The 21,385-nt window shown below is 43.1% G+C and overlaps 1 protein-coding gene across 2 annotated transcripts in view; it reads left to right on the top strand.

The window, feature by feature from the left end:
• Positions 1-1,055: 1,055 nt before the first annotated feature.
• cxadr (CXADR Ig-like cell adhesion molecule) overlaps positions 1,056-21,385 on the top strand; it is a 99,919-nt gene continuing 79,589 nt past the window's right edge. Inside the window, exon 1 of one of the 2 annotated variants that reach the window (XM_067993369.1) lies at positions 1,056-1,223. In XM_067993369.1, coding sequence (XP_067849470.1) covers positions 1,151-1,223 — 73 coding nt within the window. In that variant the 5' untranslated portion in view covers positions 1,056-1,150. The remainder of the gene's footprint in view (positions 1,224-21,385) is intronic. The other variant, XM_067993370.1, reaches the window with a different exon arrangement.

Genomic DNA, 21,385 nt, shown 5'->3' with positions numbered 1-21,385 from the left:
CTTATGTGGCTCGGAGACTAATTTTGTTTGATAATGCTCCTGGGACCGTTTTACCTATGTTAAAGATGCTATATAAATGTAATGATGTGGAGATGCCGGTGATGGACTGGGGTTGACAATTGTAAACAATTTTACAACACCAAGTTATAGTCCAGCAATTTTATTTCACAAGCTTTCGGAGGCTACCTCCTTCCTCAGGTGAACGATGTGAAATCGTTCACCTGACGAAGGAGGTAGCCGCCGAAAGCTTGTGAATTTAAAATAAAATTGCTGGACTATAACTTGGTGTTGTAAAATTGTTTACAAATATAAATGTAAGTTGTTGTTGTTGTTTTGTTTCTCCACCACCGCTGTCATCTCCTCCACCAATCCTTGAACTGATCTAATCTGTGAAGCCCATCACCTGCTCCCTCGACCCCCTCCCTTCTATCCCGGTTGCAGACCACCTAGCTCTCCATCCATCAAAAAACGTCCTTATCCTCCTGCTCCCTTTATTTGATGTTCTGATGGAAGGGTGAGGTGCTGAAATGCTCACCTTTGTTTTTCGTTGTGTTGGAGCTGCTCTTCATATCCACCATTTTTTAAAAAAAAAGACGAAAACACTTTTTTTGATGTGTGTATCCGCACCTATCGCTCGCTCAGATAGGGTTGCCAACTCTGGTTGGGCATATTCCTGGAGGTTTCATCACATGACCTCCTGCCTCTAACCGCCTCGCCCAGTCAAACAGCCAATTTTTTTTTCACCCCCATGTCCAATATGTCTATTAGTTATATAAAGAAAATCAAAGAAAAGATAAGAAAACACTTTTAATGTCCCTATGATTTTTTTTTTCTGGGGTGGGGGTTGCAAGGGGCAGTGTCCAGGAGATTAATCTTCAATTCCTGGAGGGGTTGGCAAGCCTCCTGGCAGGAGGATGTGCAGAGGAACTAAACAGTCCTTCATCAAGATGAAACTTAAAAGGGAGCCATGTTGGTTTAGGACGAACAACAGGGAGAGAGGGAGGGAGGGAGAGAGGGAGGAGGAGGAGGGAGAGAGGGAGGAGGAGGAGGGAAAAACTCACTCAACCTGTTGCTTGGGTAACTGGTCCGGAAATGACGTTTCTTTAGCATGTATCAGGTAGAGTGGAGCTCAGAGTAGCAACCTGGGGCAATGGATACAGTGGGCAGAATGGATACAGCACCGAGTGGGCTCGCCGCACTGCTTCTACTCAACCTGCTGTCAGGTAAAAACTCCAACCCGGCACCACTGGGCTTCATTAACCGGCCGTAGACAGGAGGGAGAGCGAGAGAAAATAAAACCAACAATCCCCGAGAGAGAGAGAGAGAGAGAGCGAGCAGCGTTTTCTATGTTCCCTTCTATCTCTCCCTCTCTCGGTGCGCCGATGCTTTATTTATTTTTTTTGTAAAAAACTTTTTGGATTCTTTTATTATCGCGCACTGTGTGTTTGTTTGTTTTTCACGAGTTAAATTTGCCTGTTTTTTTTTTATTTTTCTTTATTTGTAACTTTTCTCAGTTAGAGATTTAAATTTTTATTTTAATTTGAATTCAAGTCAGAAAATGCACAAACACTTGGTTCGATTGTTCCTCACCCCAGGGTATCCGCGCCGGGAGCGATTTACTGCATGTTGCCGGTGAATTTAAGCTCCGATTTTAACTCGACCTGGGGAGGGTCTTTGTGTTTAGATTCTTCATTCTCTCTCTCTTCGAGTTCTCTATTGAAAACTGAGAATCTCTCTTCCTACCCCCGCCCCGATTGTTTAAGGTAACGATCACTGAGCAGCACTGGTCGGTAGCTGTTTTGCTGGGAGCTTTTTTTTTTGTTTGAAAGATCAGGAATAGGTTGCATTTTCCAATTTTTTTTTTGTGTGTTTTGTTTACATGAATTTGTGCGAAAGATCACAGCTGTTTTGAGGGGGGGGAGAAATCAAAGAAAAGATCTGGACTGGCGCAGCTCGTCTGTCAGCATCGGAAAGACACATAGATAAATGTTTCGAACCGAGCGAGCTTTGCTAATGTTTATTTAAAAAGTAGGTAGCAATGGGGTGGATTTGACTTGCTGCTGTGACCTGGTGCAGCGTTTCATTGTCATAGATCGGTGCTGAGTTTGCTGTCTGCCTCTTGCCTCTGATTAGTGGTGATAACGGATGAAAAGCAGACAGCAGGAATAATAGGATTTATTGCAATTGCCTCATCCTCCTTTTATCCTCGCGTTAGACAATGTCTGGTGACTTTGTCATTTATGCTGGGTAGATGTGAGCTTGGAATGAGACAGAATGGTTCAGGTCTATAGTTAATGAGGGTTCAGGGGGCAGAGTCTAAAATGCATTTTAGACATTGTACTCTGTGAATGTTTGAGTTTCCAAATCTCCAAACAATTTATTTAAAAAAAAAATTAGTGCTTGATGTTCTGAAGTGGCTTTGATTTGAGTTACATTTTTAAACCTCTTCTACACTCCCCTGCTATGCTGCTATATCACAGTTGTTAAAACTGTAATGAGAACGTCCCAAGTTTTTTGGGAAATCTCAAGGCTATTGAGAGCTCTGCCAATTGGAGCCAGCTAAAGAGAGAACAAGGGACTCATTAAAAAAAATTGGAGCAAGCCATGTGGCTGCTCGAGCCTGCTCTGCCATTCAATAAGATCATGGCTGATCTTCTACCTCAACTCCACTTTCCTGCCCTATCCCCATATCCCTTGATTCCCCTAGAGTCCAAAAATCTATCGATCTCAGTCTTGCATACACTCAACGACTGAGCATCCACAGCCCTCTAGGGTAGAGAATTCCAAAGATTCACAATCCTCTGAGTGAAGAAATTTCTCCTCCTCTTGGTCTTAAATGGCCGACCCCTTATCTTGAGACTCTCCAGCCAGGGGAAACAGCATCTACCCTGTCAATCCCTCTCAGAATTTTATGTTTCAATGAGATGACCTCTCATTCTTCTAAACTACAGAGAATATACTCAATCTCTCCTCGGGTCAACCCTCTCATCCCAGGAATCAATCTAATGAACCTTTGTTGCACCCTCTCTAAGGCAAGTATATCCCTCCTTAAGTAAGGAGACCAAAACTGTACACAGTATTCCAGGTGTGATCTCACCAGAACCCTATATAATTGCAGCAAGACCTCCTTACTCTAATACTCCAACCCCCTTGCAATAAAGACTAGAATATGATTTGCCTTTCTAATTGCTTCCTGTACCTGCATGTTAACTTTGTGATTTGTGTACAAGGACACCCACTGACTACCAACATTTCTTAGTTGCTCTTTTTTTTTAAGAAAAGATTCTGCTTTAATATTCTTCCTACCAAAGTAGATAATTTCACATTTCTGCACATCATACTCCATCTGCCTCCTCGCCCACTCGCTTAACCTGTCTATTTCCCTTTGCAGTCTCTTTGCGTCCTCCTCACAGCTTACTTCCCCACCTAGCTTAGTATCGTCAGCAAACTTGGATATATTACGCTTGGCCACCTCGTTTATATCCCAAGCACTGATCCTTGCGGCACCCCACTACCAACCCGAAATTGATCCGTTTATTCCTACTCTTTTCCATCCGTTAACCAATCTCCAATCCGTGGCTGATATATTACCCCCGATCCCATGAAATCTAATCTTGTGTGACAACCTCTTGTGTGGCACCTTTTTTATCTATTCCTTTTTGAAAATCCAAATATACATCTGCTGGTTCCCCCTTATCTACCTTGCTGGTTACACGCTCAAAAAACTCTTAATAGATTGGTCAAACACTTTCACTTTCATAAAACCATGTTGACTCTGCCTCGTCATATTATAATTTTCTAAGTGCCCTGTTACTACTATTACAAACATCTAAAAATATGCTTACAAGCCTCTCGATTTTCATTATTGATCACTCTAGCTCAGTTCAACGGGAGGATCTTAATCGGTTTTGATTCAGCAATGGCAAACATTTAAAGAAATAATTCAAAATTCTCAATGAATGTACATCCCTCGAGGAATAAAAACTCCACGGGATAAGTGATCCAACTATAGAAGTTAAGGATAGTATTAGATTTAAAACAGGCTTGCAATATTGCAAAAAAAAAGTAGTCCTTAATGATGGATTCCAGCATTTTCCCTACTACTGATGCCAGGCTAACTGGCCTGTAGTTCCCTGTTTTTTTTTCGCTCCCTCCTTTCTTGAAAAGCAGGATTATGTTTGCTACTTTCCAATCCATGGGGACCATTCTAGAATCTAGGGAAATCTGGAAGATCAAAACCAATGCATCCACTATCTTTGCAGCCACCTCTTTTAAAACCCGAGGATGTAGACCATCAGGTCCAGGGGATTTGTTGGCTTTTAGTCCCATTAATTTCTCCAGTACTTTTTTTCTTTACTAATCTTAATTACTTTAAGTTCCTCCCTCTCATTAGACTCTTAGTTCCCCACTATTTCTGGTATGTTTTGTGTCTTCTACTGTGAAAACAGATACAAAATATTTGTTTAAAGTCTCTGCCATTTCTTTATTCCCCATTATAATTTCTCCTGTCTCAGCCTCTAAGGGACCCATGTTTACTTTTGCTAATCTCTCCCTTTTTACTTACTTGTAGAAGCTCTTACATTCTGTTTTTATATTTCTTGCTAGTTTACTCTTATTTTCAATTTTCTCCCTCTATCAATTTCTTGGTTATCCTTTGCTGATTTCTACAACCCTCCCAGTACTCGGGCTTATTATTTTTGGCAACATTGTAAGCCTGTTTTAATCTAATGCTATCCTTAACTTCTCTAGTTAGCCATGTAAGGAATCTTACAACACCAGATAATAGTCCAACAGTTTTATTTGAAAATCACAAGCTTTCGGTGACTCACCTGACGAAGGAGGTAAGCTCCGAAAGCTTGTGATTTTCAAATAAAACTGTTGGACTATAACCTGGTGTTGTAAGATTCCTTACATTTGTCCACCCCAGTCCATCACCGGCATCTCCACATCCTAGTTAGCCATGGTTGGATCACTTAACCCGTGGAGTTTTTATTCCTCGAGGGAATGTACATTCGTTGAGAATTATGAATTATTTCTTTAAATGTTTGCCATTGCTTAATCAAAACTGATTTAAAATCCTCCTGTTGAGGTCCCACAAACAGCAATGACCCAGATAATCTGTTTGTGATGTTGGTTGAGGGATAAATATTGGCCAGGACACTGGGGAGAACTCCCCTGCTCTTTTTCGAAATAGGGCCGTGATATCTTTTATGCTCACCTGAGGGTAGATGGAGCCTCTTTGACATGTTATTGCACTCCCTCAGTACTCCGTTGGGAGTGTCAGCCTGGATTATGTGATAGTGTCTGGAGTGGGACTTGAACCCACGACCTTCTGACTCTGAGGCGAGAGAGCTACCAACTGAGCCATGGTGTTAAAGCAGTAGAGGGTGCTGCTCTGAGTGGAGTTAATGTGAATTTCAAATTTTCCTCTCGTGGGACCTCCTGCAAAGTTCACACTCGCAGGGACCCGGTCCTAACTTCTGAAAGATGTCAACTACTCAAAAGAAAATGGTGCTATTGCTACAGAAAATGCCTTAGTCTACAGCACTAGTCATAATGTGCTAGTAAGTCAAATGCAGGAAAATTCAGAAAATCATGACACAGGGGCTGAAATCTGAGGATTTTGGGGACCTGTTTGAAAACGTATGGATTAAGGTAACGTTTGGAGCAGAACTAGAAAATTAAAGAGCAATTTGAGACATGACATGTTAAGTGGAGCATGCCTGGATGGAAGAGGGGGTATAACATTAAAATTAGATTTAGGCCATCCAAGGATGATGTCTGAAAAACACTTCACATGCAGGTTAGTGGAAACCTGCAACTCTCTTTCCCCCAAAAAGTTCTTGAGGCTGGGGATCAATTGAAAATTTCAAAACTGAGATTGATATATTTTTGTTAGACAACGGCATTAAGGGCTATGGAACCAATGGCAGGTAGATGGAGTTAAGATACAGATCAGCCATAATATAATTGAATGGCGGAGCAGGCTTGAGGGGCTGAATGGCCGACGCCTGTTCCTATGACTTTGGACGCATGGTTCCCAAAGCCCTCCCCCACTGGGGGTTTTCCTCGCGTCATGTCTGGGTCTGTTGTCGACTAATTGATAAAGATTGATTGCTATGAGTAGTTAACAACTCCATTATCGTTGTATCGTGCGCCTGCGAGGATGGTAGGAGGCGAACTAGATGGACCTTGATCTTTTTGTTTAGCAATTCCTATGTTCCTACACTTTTGATGATACAAAAATTGGCTGAGTGTTGGACATTGAGGAAGAAAGCTGTAGACGCAGGAAGATATCAATGGACTGGTGATTGCAGAGTGTTCAGTTCCATTTGCAACCCCTCAGATAATGAAGCAGTCTGTACCCGCATGCAGCAAGACCTGGACAACATCCAGGCTTGGGCTGATAAGTGGCAAGTAACATTCGTGCTGGACAAGTGCTAGGCAATGACCATCTCCAACAAGAGAGTCTAACCACCTCCCCTTGACAGTCAACGATATTACCATCGCCAAATCCCCCACAATCAATATCCTGGGGGTCACCATTGACCAGAAACTTAACTGGACCAGCCACATAAGTACTGTGGCTGCAAGAGCAGGTCAGAGGCTGGGTATTCTGCGGTGAGTGACTCACCTCCTGACTCCCCAAAGCCTTTCCACCAACTACAAGGCACAAGTAGTTGGTGGAAAGGCTTTGATGGAATACTCTCCACTTGCCTGGATGAGTGCAGCTCCAACAACACTCAAGAAGCTCGACACCATCCAGGACAAAGCAGCCCGCTTGATTGGCACCCCATCCACCATCCTGAACATTCACTCCCTTCACCACCGATGCAGTGTGTACCACCCACAGGATGCACTGCAGCAACTCGCCAAAGCTTCTTCGACAGCACCTCCCAAACCCGAGACCTCTACCACCTAGAAGGACAAAGGCAGCAGGCACATGGGAACAACACCACCTGTACGTTCCCCTCCAAGTCACACACCATCCCGACTTGGAAATATATCGCCGTTCCTCATTGTCGCTGGGTCAAAATCCTGGAACTCCCTTCCTAACAGCACTATGGGAGAACCTTCACCACACGGACTGCAGCGGTTCAAGAAGGCGGCTCACCACCACCTTCTCAAGGGCAATTAGGGATGGGCAATAAATGTTGGCCTCGCCAGCAACGCCCACATCCCATGAACAAATTTGTTTAAAAAGTGGGCAAATGGAATTCAATCTTGAGAAGTGTGGGGTAATGCATTGAGAAGGCAAATAAGGCAAGGGAGTACGCAATAAATGGTAGACGACTTGGAAGTGTAGAGGAACAGAGGGATCTTGGAGTACATGTCCACACATCGCTGAAGGTAGCTGGACAGGTAGATAAGGTGGTTAAGAAGGTGTATGGGATACTTTCCTTTATTAGCTGATGCATAGAATATAAGAGCAGGGAGGTTATGCTTGAACTATATAAAACACTAGACCACAGCTAGAGTACTGCGTACAATTCTGGTCACATTACAGGAAAGTTGTGATTGCACTAGAGCGGGTACAGAGGAGATTTACGAGGATGTTGCCAGGACTGGAGAATTTTAGCTATGTGGAAAGATTGGATAGGCTGGGGTTGTTTTCTTTGTGGAGATTTAATCGAGGGGCCTAGGTATTGATAGATTAGGTGAATGGGCAAATCTGTGGCAAATGGAATTCAATGTAGACAAATGTGAGGTTATCCACTTTGGATCAAAAAAGGATAGAACAGGGTACTTTCTAAATGGTAAAAAGTTAAAAACAGTGGATGTCCAAAGGGACTTAGGGGTTCAGGTACATAGATCATTGAAGTGTCATGAACAGGTGCAGAAAATAATCAATAAAGCTAATGGAATGCTGGCCTTTATATCTAAAGGACTGGAGTACAAGAGGGCAGAAGTTATGCTGCAGCTATACAAAACCCTGGTTAGACCGCACCTGGAGTACTGTGAGCAGTTCTGGGCACCGCACCTTCGGAAGGACATATTGGCCTTGGAGGGAGTGCAGCGTAGGTTTACTAGAATGACACCCGGACTTCAAGGATTAAGTTACGAGGAGAGATTACACAAATTGGGGTTGTATTCTCTAGAGTTTAGAAGGTTAAGGGGTGATCTGATTGAAGTTTATAAGATATTAAGGGGAACAGGGTGGATGGAGAGAAACTATTTCCATTGGTTGGGGATTTTAGGAGTAGGGGGCACAGTCTAAAAATTAGAGTCAGACCTTTCAGGAGTGAGATTGGAAAACATTTCTACACACAAAGGGTGGTAGAAGTTTGGAACTCTCTTCCGCAAACGGCAATTGATACTAGCTCAATTGCTAAATTTAAATCTGAGATAGATAGCTTTTTGGCAATCAAAGGTATTAAGGGATATGGGCCAAAGGCAGGTATATGGAGTTAGATCACAGATCAGCCATGATCTTATCAAATGACGGAGCAGGCACGAGGGGCTGAATGGCCTACTCCTGTTCCTATGTTCCTAGATGGAATGACTCCTTAGCAGCGAGGTCAATAATCAGGGGGCATAGATTGAAAGTAATTGGTAGAAGGATTAGAGGGGAGTTGAAGGGAGACTCTTTTTCACCCAGAGGGTGGTGGGATTCTGGAACTCACTGCCTGTAAGGGTAGTAGAGGCCAAAACCCTCATCACATTTAAAAAGTACTTGGATATGCACTTGAAATGTTATAACCTACAGAGCTACGGACCAAGAGCTGGAAAGTGAGATTAGTCTGGATGGCTCTTTCTCGGCCGGTGTGGACACGTTGGTGTGGACTCCTTCTGTGCCGTAAATTTCTATGATACTGTGTTCCTCTCTTTGCTGCTTCACCAGCTGAGCTTGATTGTCTGACAGTGCCCCAGCAGTATCAACTTCAGGATCCTCATCTTCAAGTCCACAGGTGGCCTTGCCCTTCCCTGAGAAACTTTCACCAGCCGCACGTCATCTGTGCGCGCTCTTCACTTCATACTGGCTGTTCCCTGCTTGGCTTCGCTCCACCAGCGGAGTGTTTTTGGTGAGTTGGTGTAACGATGGTCTCTCTGTGCCATTCTCCTTGTTTACCTTTCTACCTGGTGCAGTTCTCCATCGGGAGCTGGTGAGTCGAGTGACATCTAAGACTCAAAAAAAAACAAGTGACTTCCCATGCACTTATTTTACACATATGCAGTTCTGTTACTGAATCTGCCCTATAGCATAAATGGGGCAATGCAGCATAAAATTAAAATTAAAGCAATCCCTTTTTTAAATAAGAGGAACAACTTGACTTTATCTTGAACCTTTTCATGTCCTTGGGATGTCCCAACCAGTGAATCACTGTTTGAAGTATAGAGAGTGCTGACTTGTAGGCAAATAAGATAGGAACATAGGAACAGGAGTAGGCCATTCAGCCCCTCGTGCCTGCTCCGCCATTTGATAAGATCATGGCTGATCTGTGATCTAACTCCATATACCTGCCTTTGGCCCATATCCCTGAATACCTTTGATTGCCAAAAAGCTATCTATCTCAGATTTAAATTTAGCAATTGAGCTAGTATCAGTTGCTGTTTGCAGAAGAGAGTTCCAAACTTCTACAACCCTTTGTGTGTAGAAATGTTTTCTAATCTCACTCCTGAAAGGTCTGGCTCTAATTTTTAGACTGTGCCCCCGACTCCTAGAATCCCCAACCAGCGGAAATAGTTTCTCTCTATCCACCCTATCTGTTCCCCTTAATATCTTATAAACTTCGATGAGATCCCCCTTAACCTTCGAAACTCTAGAGAATACAACCCCATTTTTTGTAATCTCTCCTCGTAACTTAACCCTTGAAGTCCGGGTATCGTTCAAGTAAACCTACGCTGCACTCCCTCCAAGGCCAATAGTTTGTACGTATCAAAGTCCGACTAGCAACAACATGCATTTATATAGCGCCTTTTAGTGTAGTAAAATGGTCCCATGGCACTTTAGGGGAGCATTCCCTCAGGATCGCACTCAAATGTCAGCCTAGGTTATGTACTCGAGTCCTAGAGGGGAGCTTGAACCTGTGACCTTAATATGATGTTGGTCGAGCAGTGCTCCCAGGTTGCCAAGAGCACTATCAAAAGGCCACATCAATTTGACCATTAACTATGGGGGATGGGTTTTAGCTAATTGTGAAACTTGCTGAGAAAGGCAGTGAGGTTAACATAAATTGAGAATGGGTACTTAGCAGTGGAATTATTTTTTTAAAGCCGTTCATTGTTTACCAATGCATATGTAATATATATTACTTCCTCCTTGTTAATCCTAACAAAGGACGAGTTATGTGTTCCAATAATTCTGTGCTGACGTTAAGCAAACATTCAAATGAATCTGGATGTATTCAGACCTAACTAAACTAGCAAAAATGACTGATGTACATGGAATCGGACCGCCGTGTACGATGCCACATTAACTAAAGCCACGTTTGTCTTCATGCCCGATGTTGCCCACTGTTTTCGATGAGCATTGTCCGTGTGCCCCACTCCCGCCTTTACATTTGGACAAGCAACCGGGCTCCCAGGTGTGTTATACGGAGTCCCGTAGAGGGCCAGTGCACGCTGATAGATCCAGCGTTTACATTACTAAAACGGACTCGCTTACATTGTTGCAGTGATGAGGGAGTGAAAGGTGCTACGTAAATGCAGTTTCTTTTTTTCTCCTAATTCCCCCACTCCCTGAAATTCTCAATTTAAGAAACATTGAACTGCTAGATTTGCGTGATGTCGGAGTTTAATGTAATCTATAGATCATCCTGATTATCTTGTGTAGGGAAATTCATTTCAGTTGCAAACTGCTGCACTAAGTTTTCTCTTGTTGTGTAGTGTGGGTCCTTTCTCTCTCTGTAACAGTCAACTATTTTAGGTGCTATACTGTTTACTTCCAGATCAATATCTGTAGCATATGTAACATTGTGTGTGTGTGTGTGTGTGTGTGTGTGTGTGTGTGTGTGTTACACTGATATTACCAAGTAATACCTAGCTTATGGTTAATGGCCAACCAAGGCTGACAAACATTTACAGCACAGGGAATGTCATTTTCACCTTGAATAAACTGACTGATAGCTTCCTGTATTTCTCCGTACAGTGTGTTTTATTAGTACAGTATTAGGTTCTTGTACTGCGGAGCTTTTGAAGTACCATTAATGAACACTTTATAATGTAATCCTACATGAGAATAGTTACACTTTGATCCTAATTCTAAACTGCAATTTTTTTTTCTTCTCCTGGTTGAGGTCGTCTCTTGCCAGGCGTCATCGATTCCTTGGGCTCTGGTATTTTGCCCGGGTGCCCTATCTTCATGTGTGAATGTCAGAAAGGTTGCTCGACTGTGGAGTGACGTTACAGCGCAGCCCGATCCTGTCCATCCTGGCACGCCTTCCAGCAAAGGGCGAGTGGATAGTGATCGGGAACGGGAAGCTTGAATGATACTTTTTCCTCCTCCTTGCTGAAGTCAATTGTAATGTCCCAAATATTGAATCGTACAGCACAGGAGGAGGCCATTTGGCCCATCGTGCCTGTGCCAGCTCTTTGAAAGAGCTGTCCAATTAGTGTCTCGTTCTCTTTCCCCATAGCCCTCAAAATGTTTCCTTTTTCAAGTATTTATCCAATTCCCTGTTAAAGTTATTATTGAATCTGCTTCCACCACCCTTTCAGGCAGCACATTCCAGATCGTAACAACTCGCTGTGTTTTTAAAAAAAAATGTTTCCTCATCTCCTCCTCTCTGGTTCTGTTGCCGATCTGTGTCCCCTGGTTGCCAACCCTCCTGCCAGTGGAAACAGTTTCTCCTTATTTACTCATATCAAAACCCCTAATAATTTTTGAACACCTCTATTAAATCCCCCTCTTATTTCCCTCTCTTAACCTTCTCTGCTCTAAAGAGAACAACCCCAGCTTCTCTTGCCTCTCCATATAACAGAAGTCCCTCGCCCCTGGATTGTTGCTGCCGCTACTAGGTTTGGCACAATGCAAATTTAAAGCAACACAGTTTTGGTGTAGCCAATCCACCAGTATAAATGGTGTCGTGGGATTCGCCGGCCTTGCGTCGGTATTTTTGGCTGGGCTCATGCCAGCGTGAGAGAAATCCCAGTGCTGGCCTGCTATGTCTCTGTGTAGGTTTATTTTGGCAGGTAGTTTCACCGTCCCTCCCTCCAGCCCTGTAGGGCAGATACCTGACTCCGTCGATTTAGAGCTGCCTGCTTCGCTCTCGTTTGATCAGAGCCCAGGGTGTCGGATAACAGGTTGGCCTCTGTACATCCAGTTGCTGCACTACTCCTTCTGCGTCGCCCATAGGCTGCGAGCACGCTCCCAGCTGCCAGACTGGCACAGCAGGTTTTCCTTTCATCAAAGTTTACATGGTGTTTTGATCACACCGAAAGCACTTCAGACAGTGAATTACTTCTGCACCGCAGCAACCTAAACAGCAGCATTGTACCAACAGCAATGTCCTGAAAGACCATCTGAGCTGGTGGAGAACTCCCTTTGAAGTAGTGCCTTGTGAACAATGGGCACGGTAGTGTAGTGTTTATGATACTGGACTAGTAATCCAGAGGCATGGACTAATCATCCCACCGTGGAGTTTGAATTCAGTTCTTTTTATTTCCAGATTTTTTTTTTAATCAATAGAAGTGACCAAGAAGCTGTCTGTTTTGTTGCAAAAATCCAACTGGTTCACTAATGTCCTTTTTTTTTGGGATCAAATTGTCCCACAGCGGCCTGTCAGCGAGATAGCGGGACGCTCGGAGTGTGGGGGTGGGGGGGGGGGGGAAACAGAGGCTGGGGGGGTGAGTGAGGTGAAAAGCTTAAAGTGGGACTGGGGGCTGAGATTTTGGGTGCTGCCGTCCATGCGGGGATTGTCTTGGAGTTGGGAGGAGGCTCGATGTTGGCCCGATGTCGGGGGTGGGGGGTGGCAAGCTGCTCCCCTCTCGCACTGTTTCATCAATCAACGGACTGTAACCAGGCTTTTGCTGAACTCCCAAAAATACACTTTTTCTGTAATGTCTCCCGCTACCCGCTCATGAATTTGTATCCAAGTAGCAAATATTTTCCCTTTGGGAAGGAAATCTGAAGAAAGCCGTGGCTGAGATGCTGAACGCTTGAAGTCCATCGTGGCCACCGGACGTTATTGAGCGACGTTGTTAGGAACATCCTATGTGACGCTTCACAAACCTCTGAAGTGGCCTAGCATGCGGCCTGAAATGTATCAAACCTACTACCAGAGCATTAAGAAGGTGGCCCACCACCTCGGTAACCAGGAGTAGGCAATAATCTAAAAAGCGGGGGGAGGATTCAGGTAAAGGCAAGTTTATAAGTCTAAAGAGAAACGTTGAGGCCATAGAGGAGTGTAGCAGTCTGGGTAAAGATCATCCGGGGGGGGAAAAAAGTTAAAATTAAAAGCGCTTTATCTGAATGTGTGAAGCATTCGTAACAAGATAGACGAATTAATGGGGGAAAAATAAAGATAAATGATCTAGTAGCCATTACTGAGATGTGGTTGCAAGGTGTCCAAGGTTCGGAACTAAATATTCCAGGGTACTTGACTTTTTGAAAAGACAGACAAAATGGAAAAGGAGTCTGGGGGTGGGGGGGTAGCCCTGATAACATAAAGACAGGAGCGAGAAAGGATCTTGGCTCGGAAGATCAGGAAATGGAATCAGTATGGGTGGAGATAAGAAATAACAAGGGGCAGAAAACACTGGTGGGAGTAGTTTATAGGTCCCCTGAAAGTAGTTATACTGTTGGCAAAAGTAGTTTGGAGGATGAGTTCATAGAAAAATGCATTTGAGACAGTTTCCTAGAACAATATGTCATGGAACCAACCAGGGAACAAGCTATTTTAGATCTTGTCTTGTGTAATGAGACAGGATTAATTATTAATCTCCTCATAGTTAAGGGATCCTCCGGGGAAGAGTGATCATAATATGATAGAATTTCATATTGAGTTCGCGATGAATGTACTTAAGTCGGAAACTTGGGTCTTAAACTTAAATAAAGCCAATTACATAGGTATGAGGGGCGAGTTGGCTAAGGTAGATTGAGAAATTAGATTGAATGATGTACGGTGGATAAGCAATGGTGAATGTTTAAAGAAATATTTCATAATCCTCAATGGAATGTATATTAAAAACCCCATGGGAAAAGTGATCTACCTGTGGCTAACTAAAGAAGTTAAGGGTAATATTAGATTAAAAGAAGAGGCTTATAATGTTGCCAAGAGTAGTAGTAAGCCTGAGGATTGGGAGAATTTTAGAAATCAGCAAAGGATGACCAAGAAATTGATAGAGAACCAAAATAGAATGAGAGTAAATTAGCAAGAAATATAAAGACAGATTGTAAGAGCTTCTAAGTATGTAAAAAGAGATTAGCAAAAGTAAACGTGGATGCCTTTTCAGGCTGAGACAGGAGAAATTACAATGGGGCATAAAGAAATGGCAGAGGTATTAAACAAACATTTTATATCTGTCATCACAGAAGCCACAAAAAATATACCAGAAATAGTGGGGAACCAAGGGTTTATTGAGATTGAAGAACTTAAAGTAGTGAATATTAGTAAAGAAAAAGTACTGGAGAAACTAATGGGACTAAAAGCCGTCAAATCCCGTGGACCTGATGGCCTACATCCTAGGGTTCTAAAAGAGGTGGCTGCAGAGATAGTGGATGCATTGGTATTGATCTTCCAGAATTCCCTAGATTCTAGAATGGTCCCAGTAGATGGTAAGGTAGCAAATGTAACACCGCAATTCAAGAAAACAGGGAGCTACAGGCCAGTAAGCCTGACATCAGTGGTTGGGGAAAATGCTAGATTCTATTATTAAGGACGTGGTAACAGGGCATTTAGATCATAATATGATTAGGCAGAGTCAACATGGTTTTATGAAAGGGAAATCGTGTTTGATAAATCTACTGGAGTTTTTTGAGGATGTAACTAGCAGGGTAGATAAAGGGGAACCAGTGGATGTCAAATATTTGGATTTTCAAAAGGCATTTGATAAGGTGCCACACAAGTTTGTTACACAAGATAAGGGCTGATGGGGTTGGGGGTAATATATCATGGATAAAGGATTGGTTAACGGACAGAAAACAGAGAGTAGGGATAAATGGGTTATTTTCAGGTTGGCAGGCTGTAACTAGTGGAGTGCCACAAGGATCGGTGCTTGGGCCTTAGCTATTTACAATCTGTATTAATGATTTAGATGAAGGGACTGAGTGTAATGTATCCAAGTTTGCTGACTATACAAAGCTAGGTGGGAGAAGAGTCTGCAAAAGGATATAGACAGGTTAAGTGAGTGGGCGAGATGGTGGCAGATGGAGTATAATGTGGAGAAATGTGAGGTTATTCACTTTGGTAGGAAGAATAGAAAAACGCAAAATTTTTTAAACGTGAGAAACTATTAAATGTTGGTGTTCAAATTGATTTGGATGCCCTTGTACACGAAATACAAAGTTAACATGCAAGTACAGCAAGCAATTAGGCAGGCAAATGGCATCCTTACCTAAGAAAGGATGTACTTGCCTTAGAGGTGGTGCAACAAAGGTTCACTAGATTGATACCTGGGATGAGAGGGTTGTCCTACGAGGAGAGATTGAGCAGAATGGGCCTATATTCTCTGTAGTTTAGAAGAATGAGAGGTGATCTCATTGAAACATAAAGATTCTGAGGGGGCTTGTCAGGGTAGATGCTGAGAGGCTGTTTCCCTTGGCTAGAGAGTCTGAAACTAGGGGGCATAGTCACAGGATAAAGGGTTGGCCATTTCGGACTGAGATGAAGAGGAATTTCTTCACTCAGGGTTGTGAATCTTTGGAATTCTCTACCCCAGAGGGCTGTGGATGCTCAGTTATGGAGTATATTCAAGAATGAGATCGATCGATTTTTGGACTCTTTAGACTCTAGGGGAATCAAGGGATATGGGGATCTGGCAGGAAATTGGAGTTGAGGTTGGAGATCAGCCATGATCTTATTGAATGGCGGAGCAGGCTTGAGGGGCCGTATGGCCTATTCCTGCTCCTATTTCTTTTATAAATGCAGGCCTTGCCAGCGACGCCACATCTTGAATGAATAAAACAAAATCTGAACAGGCAGGTGCAGTTAATATATCTTCCAAAGTTTAGTGCTACCAACATTACAGAGAATGGTTGCAACTGATGCAAGCTGACACTAGCAGAGTTGGTAAAACTCACCAAGGCTTCTTCGACCACACCTCCCAAACCCGTGACCTCCACCATCTAGAAGGACAAGGGCAGCAGGTGCATGGGAACACCATCACCTTGAAGTTCCCCTCCAAATCTCACACCATACTAATTTGTAAATATTTCGCTGTTCCTTCATTGTCACTGGGTCAAAATCCTGGAACTCCCTACCTAACAGCACTGTGGGGGAACCTTCACCAAATGGACTGCAATAAATGTCGGTCTTTGCCATCGACACCCATATCCCATGTATGAATTTTTAAAAAACACACATAGAAGTTATATCACAGAAGCCGGCCGTTTACCCTCCCTGCGAGCAAATAGTCCTAATCACGTTTACCCACCCTGTTCCCACATCCCTTTATCCTGTTTTCTTATATCTACCTGTCCAATCTAATATTGAATAATGACCTAATTTCTGCTTCAACCACCAACCCCGGGAAGTGAATTCCACAACCTCACAACTCACTGAAAAGGAGTTTCTCCTGCTCTCTGTGCTAAATCTCTTGCATTTAATCTTGTAGCTATGGCCCCTCAATTACTGGAAACGGTCTGTCCCATCCTATCATTTTAACACTTCTATCCTGTCTCCCCATAATCTATTATATTAATTTCGCCTTCAAGTATTGACAGAGGGTAGAAGTCGGCATGTCAAACTTTAGAAACGATTTACCCAGTGACAAGTTGCTCTCTTTTTGGTGGGAGTTACTTAAATTGTTTGGACTTGATGATTAAAAATAACATTGCAACGATGCAGTGTGACTCTTCCCAGTTGGTGTGCTTTTTTTGGTTTTGTATGTTCAGAAGGGTGTTCTAACAGCTAACCATCCAAAAGCTTCCCACTGATAGCAAAGTAGCCGCTTAGCAACCAACTCCGACCAGCTGTAAACAGAATAATCAATCCTGCGCCTGTGTGCACACCCACTTGTAATTCTTACAGCCCCAATGCTTGCTTAATTGCTCTTGTCCATTGTTCCTGGCAATGTGGGACAGGGCTGTGGAACGGTCTTGAGAAACACAGGAGTCTTGCACAAATACATCGGATGTGCCAGTGTTGTCAGCAGGATTTCAGTGGTGGGCGTGCAAAAATTCTCTCGCTGCGTTCCCTTCGTCTGTGAAAAACGCCCAGCTATACAATTATAGATTCCAAACCCTGAGTCTGGAGAGAGCATTTTAATTCAAAGTCCCTTAATTTAAATGATTTGACTTTTTTTGCACTAAATTCCCACTTTTTGCTGTGTTATTTACATTGCTTATTTCAAAAATTATTGTATAATTCAAACTTATTAGTACATAATGGTGAACAATTAGATAATCCAATAAGTGTGCAACAAGCTTCTTGTATAATGTTAGAAATGTGTTGGCTTGGGGTTTTGTTTTTTGCTATAGAGTTTACTGATAATGCAAGGTTGCTTAATTAGAGTTTAAAAAAAAACATGAATTATTAGAAGCAGATTGTAGGGTACCAACAGTATACTATGTCCAGTGAGAGTACTAATTGATCTAAAAAGTAAACATTTATGTTAAGATATATAGGTGTTATGCCTATATAACAACAGAAGTTGACAGTAAATCTCTCGATCCATCCTAGGGCTATAAAATAAATCTTGATCCAAATTCTGACCCTCAGTCAGTTTTCTTGATTTTCTTTTTTTCTGGATCTCCAAAGGTTTCAGAAAAGTGTTCTCGATAAGCTTGGTGTCACCCGTTTATTTGCGGGTTCTCTTTTTAGTTCAAACAAACTCAAAACGTAGGCAAGCGGCACGGACTCGCAAATGTTGCTGTAGTCTCCTCACAATGGGTTGCCGTGCTGCTGGGCAGATCAGAAAGGCCAGAGGTTCAATTCCCAGCCTGCTCTGAGTTGACTGATCTCGGGTTGCGGGCGAGTACGATGGAGCCACAGCGCCTCTGGATAGAGAAGGGAAAATAGCCGGAGTTGCCGCCACTGACTGATTTTTTTTTTTCCCCAGCTGGAAATGCGAATGCTCAAGGACAGGGTTGTTGCCAAGACTTTGTGCTCTTTCATGCCCATCTCGCCCTTTCTCTTTGCTGCCTGTATGCTAACTCTCACCAAGTCCCGTTCACCAATCGCCACCCCTGTGCTTGTTGACTTACATTGGCTCCCAGTCCGGCAACACCTCAATTTTAAAATTCTCATCCTTGTTTTCAAACCCCTCCATGGCCTCGCCCCTCCCTATCTCTGTAACCTCCTCCGGCACCGAGATCTCTGCGCTCCTCCAATTCTGGCCTCTTGTGCATCCCCGATTTTCATCGCTCCACCATTGGCGGAGCTGTCTAGGCCCTGAGCTCTGGAATTCCCTCCGTAAACCACTCTGCCTCTCCTCTTTAAGTCGGTCCTCAAAACCTACCTCTTTGACCAAGCTTTTGGTCACCTGCCCTAATATCTCCTTATGTGGCTCGATGTCAAATTTTGCTTGATAATCGCTCCTGTGAAGCGCCTTGTGATGTCTTTAGTACTTTGAAGGCGCTGTATAAATGCAAGTTTCACTGAGTATTGTTTTTACCTGTACCTCTGTCTGTATGTATATAGTCTTTCTTGCGTCACACCAACAGAACTGTTTTTATGAAACAAAATTAATTTTAAAGAATCTTTGTGTAGAATGTTGTTTAAACTGCGCTGTGGAGTTTTTGAGCTTTGGAAATGAACTTGTGCACATTTGTGAACTGTATAGCGCTGGATTTTAGTACTGATGATTACTGACGTGTCGCTGCGGTGGGAGTAATTAAATTCAATTATTTTAAAAAAAACAATAGACTTGCATTACCTCAGGACGTCCCAAAGCGCTTTACAGCCAAGGGAAGTGCAGTCACTATTGTAAAGCATTTTAATGTTGTGTCAACACCCTTACACAATGCTCTTAATTCATCTCCTTAAAATGCTCTCCTCCCACCTCTCAACCATGCCACACCTGTAAACACAAACAATTACAAACTAAAGTGTTACGTAGGCTCAAATTGGCCTCTCCGGGTACAACCCAGGTTTGGGCGGATAGACTCTATATACCAGCTTTTAGATTGCGCTGTTGCTGACTGCTCCCAACACGTGGCGGCAGCAGCGAAGGTGAATTTGCCTGAGTCTTACTGCCCGCTGGTCTTGGTGAATCTGGCAAGTTTATCTTTGGTGTTACTACCGTCACTAGCATAATATAAAGTACTTACAATTGTACCACTGTCCGCTTTTCAGAGCGGTCACCATCAGAAAGAAAGAACTCGCATTTAGATAATACTTTTTACAAACTCCGGGCCGTCCCAAAGCGCTTCACAGCCAATGAAATACTTCTTTTTGAAGCGCAGTCACCGTTGTAGTGGAGGGAACGCTGCAGCCAATTTGTAAGATCCCATAAACAGCAATGAGATAAATGACCGGGTAATCTGTTTTAGTGATGTTGGTTGAGGGATAAATATTGGCCAGGACACTGGGGAGAACTCCCTTACTCTTCTTCAAATAGTAAGGAGTCTTACAACACCAGGTTATAGTCCCAACACCTGAGAGGGCAGGTAGGGCCTGGGTTTAACGTCTCATCCGAAAGACGGCACCTCCGACAGTGCAGCACTGTCAGTGTTGCGCTAAGAAACGTTCAGGAATGCACTAAACCTAAAATCCTAGTGAGAACACTGTGGAGATAGCTGGAATGCTGCCGACTGCCAGGATATCAAATATCTTAACTGAGGAGATATTTTACTTATTGTAGGGGATGAGGGAGGGTCTTTTTAGTTTTCTTATTTCTTGTTTTGTAGACCAGAGCTGTGTCTCCTTAGTTACATAATTCCCACAGGAAATTCAATCTATAGGATTTACAAGATAAGACACATTTCAATTTGGATCCAGAGTCACTTTTGTTTCCCTCACTCTCCTAATATCCAGTTAAGCTCTCTGCCAGCCCAGAGGTGCTCACGATGAGGTAATGTCTTACAGTTATTGTTTGTCCAACTGTTCCTGCCTTAAGATGGTTCGTTATGGTCAAGGAGGGGGTGATGTGAAAGGAGGGTTTAAAAAGAGAATTCATGCTGTTTGGGACTCCATTGAAGTATGGACGGGACGGGTGGTGGTGGGGGGGGGTTGGGAAAAGAGGGGCAGCGAGGACGGTGGCTGTGGTCTGAAGGCCAATTCCCTGTTGGATGTTGAAAGATCAAAATAAACTCTTAGCCCAGTTGATTAATCGTTGTGACATTGTGGAATGCAGGTTTGACGGTGATGAGTACAAATGAGCTGTCATTAAAGAAGGGATTATCGTGAGGAATTGTGCTCTGTGGTTGATTTTTTTTTTAATGGCACAGAGCTGCTTTCAGAGGTGATCCTATACATTCATCTAGTGCGAGGACATTTACCAGATCCAGAAACTTAGCCGCTGCCAGCCAAGCTTCTACAAGACTTCCTGCTCCTCGCAAATGCTGCTGGTGTTGACACTGGGCTTAATATACTCCAGGTTGGGCTAGTGACTTTTATCATCACTCCAGACAGCTCAGAAACTGGTTTTTGATGTCTCTGGGTCTTTTAATATAGAATTACAGTGCTTGGGCATCAAATTGTGCTACACTGGATAAATGTTGTGATATATATATAAATATAATGTGTACACACACAAATGTTTTGTGGACTGATATGGTGCTTGTGTACTCTTTGTGACTGTCACTTCAAATTCACTCTCTCTACTGCAGCTACTAACCTGAGTCATGGCAGGGCAGAATTTATAATATCATAGAATCTTCCAGCGCAGAAGGAGGCCATTCGGTCCACCGTGCCTGTGCTGGCTCTTCGAAAGCACTACCCCAATTAGTCCCACTTCCCTGCTCTTTCTTCATAGCTCTGCAGATTTGTTTTCCTTTTTTTCAAGCATATAATCCAGTTGCCTTTTTTTTTGAAACTTACTATTAAATCTGCTTCCATCACCCTTTCAGGCAATGCTTTCCAGATCATATGAAATGTAACTATTTTAAGATGGTGGACATGGAGGGGACAGCAACGCACTCACGACTGGTATGCTCAATTGTCACAATTTCCACACTGACTGATGAAATCTGAGTCAGAAGGTTGTAGGTTTGTAATTTGTATGTTTAAACATTCACTCAATAAAACGTTCCCCTGTAAAAGATTATTGAGTCTACGTCTTTAAATGCACTAGAAGTGATGAGAAGTTGCTGATAAGGCAACATTATATAAAAACCCAAACCTTT

Source organism: Heptranchias perlo, chromosome 11 (assembly GCF_035084215.1).
Source record: "Heptranchias perlo isolate sHepPer1 chromosome 11, sHepPer1.hap1, whole genome shotgun sequence".
Classification (NCBI taxonomy): Eukaryota; Metazoa; Chordata; class Chondrichthyes; order Hexanchiformes; family Hexanchidae; genus Heptranchias; species Heptranchias perlo.
Note: the sequence above shows the minus strand (reverse complement) of the source record. Positions and strands in the feature narration are given on the sequence as shown.